This window comes from Salvia hispanica, chromosome 1 (assembly GCF_029641045.1).
Source record: "Salvia hispanica isolate PSC_SH4W2 chromosome 1, Shi_PSC_v1, whole genome shotgun sequence".
Taxonomy (NCBI): domain Eukaryota; kingdom Viridiplantae; phylum Streptophyta; class Magnoliopsida; order Lamiales; family Lamiaceae; genus Salvia; species Salvia hispanica.
Genome location: NC_142692.1, coordinates 66488409 through 66500540, shown reverse-complemented (window position 1 = coordinate 66500540; position 12132 = coordinate 66488409). Strand labels below are relative to the sequence as shown.

The 12132-nt window shown below is 36.7% G+C and overlaps 1 protein-coding gene and 1 long non-coding RNA gene across 2 annotated transcripts; one reads left to right on the top strand and one right to left on the bottom strand.

Moving 5' to 3' along the window:
- The first annotated feature begins 202 nt into the window (after window positions 1-202).
- LOC125223511 (uncharacterized) lies at window positions 203-1229 on the top strand. The gene is made up of 2 exons (XR_016128823.1): window positions 203-251; window positions 478-1229. It is a non-coding gene; the product is annotated as an uncharacterized LOC125223511 (long non-coding RNA).
- Window positions 1230-1275: 46 nt separating this feature from the next.
- Window positions 1276-11167, bottom strand: WYR (inner centromere protein, ARK-binding region protein). Its single transcript, XM_048126686.2, has 10 exons — window positions 10809-11167; window positions 7856-10326; window positions 6510-7109; window positions 4560-5994; window positions 3704-4047; window positions 3445-3618; window positions 3138-3295; window positions 2128-2219; window positions 1929-2050; window positions 1276-1527 (listed from the first exon to the last, which is right to left on the bottom strand). The coding sequence occupies exons 1-9, from the start codon at window positions 10996-10998 to the stop codon at window positions 2007-2009; spliced, it is 5508 nt and encodes a 1835-aa protein (XP_047982643.2). The 5' UTR covers window positions 10999-11167; the 3' UTR covers window positions 1276-1527; window positions 1929-2006.
- Window positions 11168-12132: the final 965 nt, after the last annotated feature.

The following is a 12132-nucleotide window of genomic DNA, read 5'->3' as shown; positions in this document are numbered from 1 at the left end:
ACTATCCTAATTTCGTCCCTAGTTGTGCTAGGTAGGGTTATGTGGTGGCACATAATTAATGCTATGTCCTATAGGTATTTGAAATTAATTTTGGAGAGAAGTGAAGTATGATGAAAAAGTAGTAGTATTATATGATAATAAGAATGGAAATCTCTTCCCTCTATAAATATAGCTCTTACCATTGCAACAACCACATCTCTCTAACACACACATGCAGACATCAGACATGTAAATATTCTTATTGTTTTGAGGCAAGTTTTTTTTTCTCCAAACTACATATCTTTACATTGTTTTGTGATTTTCTTGTGGAATTATGAGGCCCCTTTTAGTGCATAGAATTCCCTCAACTCATGAAGGAAAGGAATGATGGGATCATATGCTAATTCATAATTGATCTCCTTTCTCCATTAGAATCTGCAACTTGCAGTTTAGCTATACTATGCATTTATTGATTTGGTTGCTGTGAAAAACATGTAGGATGAAATTGTTGGTGATGACAAATAATAGGGGAAGTTGCTGACAGAAGAGAGAGAGCACATGCCGCCATTGGCAAACAAGCTTCTTTGCCTTTGTGGAAATGTGCTCTCTTTATTCTGTCAACCATCCCACCGCTGCCTCTGCCGCCGTCGTCGTCATCTACCACCGTTGTGTAACGTTGTTTATCTTCTCTATATTTGTATCTATCTAAGTTGAACTCACACACACACAAAGCATCATCTCTTCACAGTACATTTCTTCCATTTCATATTAAAATCTCAACAAGGTTGTTGTATTGAAGGACAGCATTCAATGATTCTACGTTTGAAGTAGGCACTTTTCCATCCATAGAAGGAAGCACTTTCATATTCAGAAGGCTCAATTTAACTGCTGGACAAAAGCTCTCTCTCTCTCAATTTCTGGTGTGGACCTTTAGATGATTGCATGTTTATGTTAATTTACTTGCTTTACGTTATTAGAGCAAAGATGGTTCTTGGATTAGCAAATGAAGGTGGCAGAAGTGAATCAAAGAGCTCCACAAATTACACATGAATCATGAGTCATGACTCGTGACAATTGAGAACTATCAGTTTTGTTTCATTTTTATAACAAACTTTGAGTTTCTAATTCTTCGATTGTTTGTGTTCCATCATGTAATGGAATTTGCACTATTTGTAGCATGTGTTCCACAAGAAATATACTGTTGGGGTTAATGAAAGACAACTAACTAATTCACTCTTCTTATACTATAATTATGTTCCCAGCAGTGTGAAACATGGAATTAGGACAGTTACATCAAATGAAAGAACAAATTGTGAACTAAAAATCATGGATTCGTAGTAACAGAAGTAAGAACATTAATAGATATACATGTTAGTTTTGTCCTATTTATTCCAAGCATCCCTTCTCATGTACACAATATATTAGTGATATGCCAAGCATCCATACCGGGCATCTAACATCAAATGATTGAGAGAGTTCCTCCGGCAAACATCAAAAGCCTCGAATTCCAAATATCATCTCATGTAGACACAGGGCAGTATTAACCTACTGCATCAAAAACAAAAAAAAGGGGGGGGGGGGGGGGAGATTAAGCTTTCTTAACACTCCAATCTGCATCCTAGGTTGATACATGCAATGGACTAGGAAGACACCATTATTAGAAATCAAAAGATACTGCCCTGACATGAAATACTACTTATTACAAACATTTCAGATAAGGAGTGTCAAAACTAGATTCAGCTTTTGCTGATTCCTGATGTCATGAAACAACCTAATTACAAAGTCATAAGAGAAATTTTTGGGAATAGAAGACACTTTTTTTATTAAAATTTTAAAAGTACTTTACAAGTGATTCATCCTTTAGCTCTCTACTCTTGCATTTTGATAGAATTGTCAAATTAACCCTTAATTTAATAAGTTGATATGACACAGAAAGTGAAAGGAAAAACCTTTTGAGCGTAATAAGCCTCTGTCAGAAACAATCAGCAAAAATTTGAGAGATGACAATCAACAGCCAATAATTTGATTCAAGCAGCCACCTTCTTTTGCCGTAGCTTGCGGGGTAGCAAAACTGGATAGTACAAATAAGTTATAATTATGAACTGCAAGTTTTCATGCAAAATAAGTTCATATATATTCAAAACTTACTTTCACCAATACTGCAAAAACTTTCAAGGGGGAAAATCACATCAGGGTCCAATTGGTGCTGCATTGGTAAAAACAGAGCGATGGAGCTTTTACTGCACAAAAATATAGCAAACAACCTTAGCTTATGTTTAATAAAGAACTTAAGGCTGAAAAAGCTTGAAAGAGGCTGAGAATGAGAACTCCATGGGCATGAATGATTCATATGCTGACTTATTACTAAGCTAAGACTTTAGCCTATCTAAATCAACTGTGTCATCTAATTTTATGATTATAATCTAAACAAATAAATTATTTGACACTTCAAAACAAGTTCCAAATTTATGCTTACATACTTTAACTTGACAGGGCATTGATAAAAATCTAAAACTCCATTTATTTGGATATTAGGCAGCATAGAATATGTGGAAGGACAAGTTCAAATAAGAAACCAAAAGCTAAACTATGTTTCTATTTCATTTAGGACGTCTAAAGTACTACTATAATTTAATGCCTTTCTAGAAGAGAGTTGAGCAAAATCAAAAGAGATGTCAAATAAAAATGAATTTGTAAGATACATTGGCATGACTGCGTATGGAAAGCACACTGTCTAATATTGAAGTGTTTTGACAAATATGCCACTTTTACCGTCTTTGTCAAAAAGATCAGGGAAATCAGATAGCATAAATGTATGTTCAGAAGTACAAGGCAAGCATCTAAGACAACAATAAGATTAGTAGGCAGGACATATACAATTAGAATTATGGTTCCAATTCTCTATATATAAAGGGTGTACTACAACAAAAGGTTTTATGTGGAGAAATAATTGAAGTTGATAATATTGCTTATATATAATAAAATTCAAACTACTTCCCCATTTTATTTAATATGAAAATGGGCAATTATCTCTTGTTTTCATGATATCTCGTATTGAATTCCTAACTTTCATTCTAGTCCTTAGAAATCAAGCATTACTATTTCATGCCTTCCAAAGCTATGCAAAACATCTCCATAAGAATTTATTAAATAAGCACCTGGACCATGATGGAATACGTTTCTTGTTGCGCAACTCATCATCCTCTTCATCTTCATCATCTGTGCACTGGTATGGAGAGATCTCATATGATTTTCCATTACTGTTCGGAAATATCAAGTCCTCATTTCTGGGTGATTTATCCACTGCATGCATCCCCTGGAAGAATTTGATGCAACAAATGTTGATGCCAAATTGAAGGAAGTAAGCATACAATTAATGTACAAAACATGGGTTACAGGTAAAGCACTACTTAAAAGTATTGCAGAAGACAATTCATCTAAAGCTACCATGAAAGAATCCCCTACCTCTCCATCACATATAGCAGAAGTATCAGATTCTTCATAATTCGCCACAAATTCATTTAGTGTTAAATTATTGCCTGCATCCTGCATGGCCACGCTTTCTCCTACAGTGATTTCCCTGTTCTGCTGCTTTTTAGATTCATTGTTGAATTCCTTCTTTCTCTTCATTTGGTCATCCTATGATAAAAACAGAATTTAGTTAGACAGCTTTACCCAGACAAATTGGTAGCCACAAAGCTTTTGACACATCTAAAAGTGTAACCTTGGTCCGTTGATTTTCCTTTTCAGGCCTCGCTACTCGCTTTTTTTCTTCTTGATCCCTTTGCCGCTGCCTTGATTCAAGTCGCATTCTTTTCTTCTCCTTCTCCTTCTTCTCTTCTTCCTCTCTCAGCCTTTTCTTTGCAATAACCTCAGCATCCTTTTTCTTGCGATCTTCTTCTTTCTTTTTCTTCTCCAATTCGATGTTTTTCAAATTCTTTTCTTCCAACTTTGCTCGTTCAAGTTTTAATGCTTCCTTCCTCTTCTTACGTTCATTTTCTTTTTGCTCCTCTACACGTTTTGCAGCCTCAGCAGCCTCCAGGGCCTTCACCTTGACATCTCTTTTTCCTACAAGATAGCGATTTCTATATATAAATATAAAGAATAGTTGAACGAAGGAATGATAAATTATTTCTTCTGCCACCTCGTCAACAACTACCAACATTCTGGACAAATTTCTAAAATTTAGAGGATTGACAACTTTACCGGGGATGACAGCTAGAGAACAGTTCAACTCTCTATAGTTCTTAAATCTTTATATGTATGACTAACCCAAACAAATACAAATGTATGAGGCATCCCTGTCTTTCAGTTTATCGTTATACTTACAAGTAAAAGTTTCTTCCCCCAAAATCCAAGAGCTACAAGTGATGACTTATATTCTTACTATGAATAGTAAATACTTAGACAACCAACAAGAAGATAGCAAGGGCCTAGCTTTTCAAACATTTTTTGAGATGGAATAGGTCCTTAGCTGGTTTGTGAGACATGCAACCCTTTCAATATGGCAGTGTTAATATAATGATATAATCTAACAATCAAGTCAACATTAAAAATAAAATAGACAGGAAAAAAGCTACCTTGACATGCTGTAGCTGCTTGTTTTTGTTGTATCAGTGGTATAAAGGAACTAATATTCGAGACAATGTTATTACTTCTAGATCCTCTCGAAGAAAACTTTTGATCCCGCCCTTTCAACCTGGTTTTTGTTGAAACAACTGACTTGCTGATGTTGTTGTACACTGATTCATTGGCCCTCTTGGTTGCATTTGAACCAATAGATGAAAGTTGGTGTTTCCTACCATCAGCAGCACGAGTACATGATGTCTGCTTTTCGCTGGCCTCGCTATTTTTTCTGAACTGATACTTTTGACCCAATAGTGTCTTCTCTTGTGTCCCAGTGACACTAAATTTTGATCTGAGAAAATCCACAGAACCTGCTCTCAATGTCTCCTCTTCTGTAGAAACTGAAATGGGAGGATTCGTACACATATTTGTTAAATCTGTAAGTGGATTCCTTTTATCACAGTTGTTAGCCAATGATGAATCAGTTTCATCTTGTGTATCACCTGCATTCTCTTCCATAGTTTTATTCTCTTCACTACTACTGGGATCTTCCTCTATTGGGAAGCAAGTAAGTTCAGGATTTGAAGTGGAACATTTTCCTGAACTCCGAGAATGTGATGAGAATTGATTCCAAAGCTTCCCAACTGGAGATGGCGGTTGGTTTCTCGAATCCCAACCATATCTTTCACCAGAATAAGCAAGAGAAACAGAATAAGGCATCCCATCAAGGGCATCCTTGTAATCATCTGAAGAACTGCTGTGAGATTGAAAATGAATCCCAACCTCAGCATTTAAAGGATTAGCATCTCCAAATTGTGTGTGCTCGAGATGACCATCATCAGATATAGACTTGCACAAATTTCCGGTGTCCTGAAATTTGAAAGCAGATGAGAAGTGGGATGAGGATCCATCCAAGCTAGCAGATCTGCAAATTTCAGCTAGAACGCTAGCACGTTCCAGTGCTGTCCTAGAAAGTTCCAGTTCACCAAGGTCAAATCCAACTGCTGGAAGATTAATTTCCTCGGTGTCTGTTTCTGCATTTACAATGAACCCCTCAAATACAGGCATAGATTGATCAAAATCAATAAGTTGCATATCTTCATGGCTTGAGGAAAGAACAGAATGCTGCATGTGTAAACCATCCTCCCACTTGGGAGGTTGCTGTATTTCCTCAGTCAGTGTACTGCTGAGTTTCATAATATCAGAACTTTGATTGTCAGTATTATTTTCGAGATTACAAAAGTTCTGTCTACATTGTTTATACCCAGACAGGCTTGCATCAAGGTCAATGCAAGTCAAAGGTGAAGTTCTGGTTCCCTCAATATAGCATCCTTGTGAGTTTCGGGATTCTTTCTTGGCCAAGCTTGAGATGGTCGCAGCTAACAGCTCGCTATTTATATCAGGCGATGTATGTTCATTTTCACTCTTTTCAACGTTGCAAGATTCAACCTGCAAATTTAAAGAAGAAGAAAAATCGGAATCACCATACTCGGCCTACTGTGCATCTTTAAGGTCAAGCAACATTCTCGATTACAGGTCTGATCTACTTTCAATTATTTGACCTCACTATCATTACATTGAAGTGTAGCAAAGCAAATAGAATATCAGTACATTTTCATTATTTCTGAATCGGTGACTTTTTCTTTTAAGGATCTTAGACTGCCAGCTGTCCAAGATCCTTTTGTTAAAAATCATGAAAATCTCCCTCATCCAACCCCAATCCCTTAAACACCTACATGAAACAAACCAAATTTGACAGCGCCATTCAAAAGTCAGTAAATAATGAATATTCAGCATATATGGATCATGATCATGGATTCATGAGTAGAACATTTTAAGAAAATAAATAAAACTAGACATAATTTAACATGAAGAAGAAACCATCAGGTAGGACATTCACAAGAAGTCATATTTCATAATATCTACCTAAATGCTTTGAAATGAAGGCATGAAGAAGATTATACCTCTCCATGATGGGACAACATTGCAGGTTGAATTTCTTCCATTGAATTAGCCTTCGCCTCTAAGCATAATCCATCATCTGTACTCTTTTCTCCATTTACCACGAGACCAGAGTCTATCTCAATTTCCATTATTTTCTGATAAGCAATGTCAGGATCCCATTGAAAGGTGTGAGGCTTTGTCACCCGAAAGCTTTTGGAAGTTGCACAGCCACGATCTTGCTGGTGTTCAATTTTCCGTCTTTTGATCTGTGGCCATGATTCGGTTCGCACGTGTCTGAGTCTTCTCTCGAATGACAAATTTTTATCATCCAACCTGATCATACTAGGTCTTCCCAATGAAGTAATCCCCAGTGATGAATCTCCATGTTTGCTACTTACACCACTCTCAGGCCATGATAATATTTGAGATTGATGAGCAGGATATTGCTTCATATCATCAATTGCAATAGGATTTGTCCCTGCTTTCTTAATTGAGCAAGCATTGGACTTTGCTGCTTGGTCTTTTTCTGACTCTTGGACCTGTGAAAGCCTTGAGTTTTTGCTTTCTGGAACACTGAAGACCAATTGACTCTTATCACATGCTTCATCATCGAAATTCCCCTGTGACGAAGAAAAATTAACCTCAAAAAAAAAGAAAAAATAACATCTAGAATCCTAGATTAACAGACAACGTTGAAAGGTACTGAAGGCTATGCATCTCTGTAGGCATGATAAAATGCATATTTAAGATAGTGGAGTCGTGTGTGCTGATGAATTGCAGTTGACTAGAATAGTGATGGTTCGATGAAGTTTTGCAAACAGTTGTTGGACAAAGAATGAGGATGATATAATTTTCTACTACCGTATGGTCATTCACATCCTAAAATAAAAATTGGCAAAGCCATTGCGGACTTCAGAGAGGAAAAGATTGGTCATAGAATTTATTTATAATTTCAAAAAGGTGATCCAACGTTCAAGACACTTCATCCTTCTCCCTATTCATTACTCTCAGAAACAGTCCAAAAAATAGTAATAAGTCGGGAGAAAATAAATGGAATTTGCAAATGTGGTCTTGCTGCAATAATAAATGTTATAAAAATCATCAATGATGTCACTTTATACGAGGAGCTATGAATTTTCAGAAGAAAAGAAGGCTTTAGGAATGTCAGATTTTTTGTGCCAGCATTACTCTTCAATGAGGAGCTGTATGATTGCAGTAGTAAATGTAGAAGGAGCATCTTCAATGGTTTTTTTATCTAACTTAATACTAGTTCAGTGTGAATGAAAATGTGCACAGTATTATAAAAAGAGATTATAAAAACACTAGAAACTGCACCAGATGAGGAAGCATATTCATATGAAAATACCTGTTCCATGCTGTGCACAGGGGAGGACTCAGGCCCATATTTTATATGTAAATTCTCTGGAAGAATTTGAATGTCAGTTATGTCGACCAGTTTAGATGGAAGATCATGCATCTCGCCATGAACTTCAGAACTTCTAAAATTTAGCTCAACTTCTGAACTAACTTCGGAAGCATTTACTATTACACTGTCTATAACTGGTCCAAATTTTCCAATGTGAGTGTCTGGGCTCTCCTGGACATCAGGTTGAAAGGAATCCCTACAGACTTTCCCTCCTTGAGTTGAGATATCTAGCATCCTTGGTAACTGCTTACTTGAAGATGGCTGGTTATTTCCACCAGGAATTCCTTTATCTAGTGATACATCAGGATCATGCAAGGAACAACTCAACTTCTTTCCAGATCTCGAAGTGAAGGCTTTCAGGTCGCACTCTTCAGTCTGTTTCACCTCTAACTGTTTTGGTTCCACAGATGCGAAAGAATCTGATGGAGTCAGTGCAAGTTCAGACTCCAAGCCTCTTCCCTGCTTAGAATAATCAGAACTGGAAAGTCTAAACTTGTTAACGTGATCAGGCAAACACAGCTCACTGGCCATAACAAGCTTGCCATTTTCATCATCATGAAGCAGCTTATGGGTGCTAAGATAGGGAGGAATAGATTGAACACTTGATATCTGAAGTTCTTTAGCAGACTTTCCTTCACAGTCTGAGATGGATTCAGTGCCCTCATTATACGTTACAGGAAGATACATTTGTTTGCCATACGAATGAGTTTGTGAGCTTGTCACCCTACGAAATCCATCAGACGTTTTAACCAACCCAAATAGCTCTTGAGAATCATTAACCTGTCTGGCTGATCCTGCTCTTGATGGCGGATTATTTTCACCACAAATTCCTTTGTCTAGTGGTACATCAGGATCATTCAAGGGACAATTCAACTTCTTTCCAGATGTAGAAGTGAAGGCTTTCAGGTCGTACTCTTCAGCCTGTTTCGACTCTAACTGCTTTGGTTCCGCAGATGCAGAAGAATCTGAAGGAGTCAGTGCAACTTCAGACTCCAATCCTCTCCCCTGCTTAGAATAATTAGCACTGGAAAGGCTAGACTTATCAACATGATCAGGCAAACAAAGCTCACTGGCCATAACAAGCTTGCCATTTTCATCATCATGAAGCATCTTATGGGTACTAAGATAGGAAGGAATATATTGAACACATGAGCTCTGAAGTTCTTCAGCAGAATTTCCTTCACAGTATGCGATGGATTCTTTACCCTCATTATACGTTACAGGTCGATGCGTTTCTTTTCCATAAGAATGAGTTTTTGACCTTTTCAAGCTACGAAATTCATCAGATGGTTTATCCAACCCCAACTGCTCTTGAGAATCATTAACTTGTCTTGCTAATCCAGCACTATGAACGTTACTGGAATGAATCTTCATTAAGGATCCATCAAAACGATCTGGGGGTAGATAATCCCCAGCATCCTTCATAGTAATATCGATTCCCTGATGATCATCAAAAGAACTACCAGCTTTGGTTGAGTCACAACCGCAAGTTTGCCTTCTGCTGGAAACATCTGACCTAATAATTTCACCCGTATGAACATTTGTTCCTTCATCCTCGCAGAGAAAATCTGCATCTTCATCTGCCCTGCCTCTAATGCTTTCACGACAAACAGCAGATGGTCCAGCTGATTTTGGCAGGTTAACGTGATTATCAGGATGCTCAGTGTCAGAAATAGGATTGGATTCTTTTCTCTTTACACGAGCATCTTGACATGAGGTCTTTTCTATGTAGTAATTAGATGAACAACCCAATGGAGAAGAACCTACAACAGATATTGGAACTTCTGCATGAGATTCAGACCTACTCTCAGAGCGTGCAGCCACTTCCTCTTCTCTATTTAAGCTATGAGTTTCAACCACATTCCTATTCACACTACTTTGATTATCAATTATACAGGGTTCTTCCAATTGGGACATATCACCATTTTCGCATGGCTGCTTTGTAATAGAGAGAGAAAACCTAATCTGGCTAGAAACAACATCGCCATTGCTCTCATGTCTTAAACCACTCTTCCCTGATGCTTTTGCACTGCTGCGGAGCTTAAGAGCTTTTTGTCTGGACTTGGACCTCTGGATTCCAGCTAGCGACTGATCTGGTATAGTGTAATTATTTGAGATATTTTCATCTATCTGATCCTTAGACGATGCAGCACTATGATCTAGCTTGGGAACTAAGCTGAGGGCACATTCACCATTATTGTCACAGCTAAATCCAGGTGCTACTGGTTCATTTTCTTGATAAAGATCTTCATTAGCAGCTGGAATTTCCACAATGTCTCCATCCCTAAGTTTATCGTGATCACCAATAACGATTAAGTTGCTATGCCCTGGGGAGCTTGCAATAGAGCAACGGGCTGACCCCTCCTGATACTGACTTAGAAGTCTAGAGATGAGGTCTTCTTCATTTAGCTCTGCAATGACAACATAATTACAACAAACAATGTATGTCAGTCCTCAAGTGACGAACACCTTATTTCACATAGTATTATATTGTACTAAGTATTATCAAAATGCAAAAACTCAATTTTCCTTGGCTATTTAACCTAGAGAGACGTCTAATTAGACATAGTCAACAGTTGCAACAATGGCAGATACAAAGACTTTCCAGCAATAGTTTATGCCCAAAGCTTCATCTATACTATTTAGCCCAAAATTGTTTGACAAAAAAAAAAGATTGGTCCTGTCTATCAATGTAAAAAAAAATCGCTCTGTCCAGATTTGCTAGTGCTGCTGACCTAAAAACAAACAATAAATTTGAAAAAAAAAATCCAACAGATAAAACAATAAACAATCTGTTTTTTCAAGGCTCAAACCATGGGAGCACTCAATTGCACACTCAATTCGGGGTTTGAAGCCCTTGACCAAAAATTGGCGAAACTCTTTACGAAAATACCTTTCTCGGCCGAGGTGCTAGGGTCCCGAAGCCACGAGGGAGGGCTAATTCCTTGAATGAGGAGTTTGGAAGCGAGGTGCTGACTGTACGCCTCCGTTTGTTGCTTCACGAGTTCGATTATCGATCTCTTCCGCTCGGAGAGCCGCGACAACAGCTTCTCCGCCGCCTTCAACTTCTCCGCCGTCGCCATCTTCTTCCGCCACCAAGCTGTGTGGTTATAGATGATTCATCTATGGTATAAAAATCGACCTGAAGCTGCGACTTGAAGTCGTTTCAGATGCGAAAATTACGAACAGAGAGAGTGTGTGTAAATGTGATGGTTGAATGAACGGTGAGGATCGCATCCAGTCGAGCGCGGAAGGGAAATTCAAAAAATTGGGTGATTAAGCTAACCGTTCAAAAATAGAAACGTAGGCTGGTTATATTAATATGCGGGTCGGATCCAGTCCAATCTCAGTACTGTCAATTTTAGTAATAGGCTGATATTATTAATGTAAATAGTTGCTGAATTTTTCTCACCAATAATAAAATCCAATTTTATTAAAATGAGAAGGGTAGTCATATTTGGCCTCTATATACTTTGTAATCACATCTTTTTTAAATGGTAATCATATCTTATTAATAACAAATGAAATATAACCTAATTTTGTTGCGTGTGGGAAGAATTTAATTTGTGATATTATATGTCCAGTTTAAAGTTTGTGGAAAAAAAAATAAATCAATAAATTTTAAGTCAGATAAATTATTATGCTATTATTAGTTGTATTGTTTTATAGTAAAAAATTTAACGATATAAGTAATAAATTTTCACATGATTATTCAAAATAATTATATAATACTACTATTCAATAAGAATTAATTTTTTCTATAATTTATAGATATTTAATGATATGGAGTATCTAAAGTCATACAACAAAACATTTTATTAATTTTTATAGTCACATTCCAACTTTAAAATTTTAAATGGTTATGGAAATAAGCCTAACCTCAATTCATAAATTGTACTATCACATTTGAGTTCACATACAAAAGATATATTCAGTGATGCAATTATCTAGAATTATGTTTTAAAGTATTCTACGTTCTTAAGAGTATATAATTTCTATGTGATGATAAACAAAAAATTTAAGTTCTTCATACTAGATAGTTTTATGTCATTCTAGATTAGTAGGAACTATATATATCACTCTTTGTAAATCAGTTTAATAAGTCATAATCTATCATACTATTTACTGTATATTCTAATTACATTATATTCTACACTTTCAAGTTTATCCTTTTTTTTTTCTCAAGCGTGTAATGAATATAGGCATAATATTGAATT

Coding starts and splice junctions, on each gene's coding strand:
- WYR (XM_048126686.2), bottom strand. CDS start 10,998: ATGGCGACGGCGGAGAAGTTGAAGGCGGCGGAGAAGCTGTTGTCGCGG. Junction 4,048..4,559: donor AGCAGCTACAGCATGTCAAG/GTAGCTTTTTTC, acceptor GCTATCTTGTAG/GAAAAAGAGATGTCAAGGTG. Junction 3,296..3,444: donor CTGCTATATGTGATGGAGAG/GTAGGGGATTCT, acceptor AAATTCTTCCAG/GGGATGCATGCAGTGGATAA.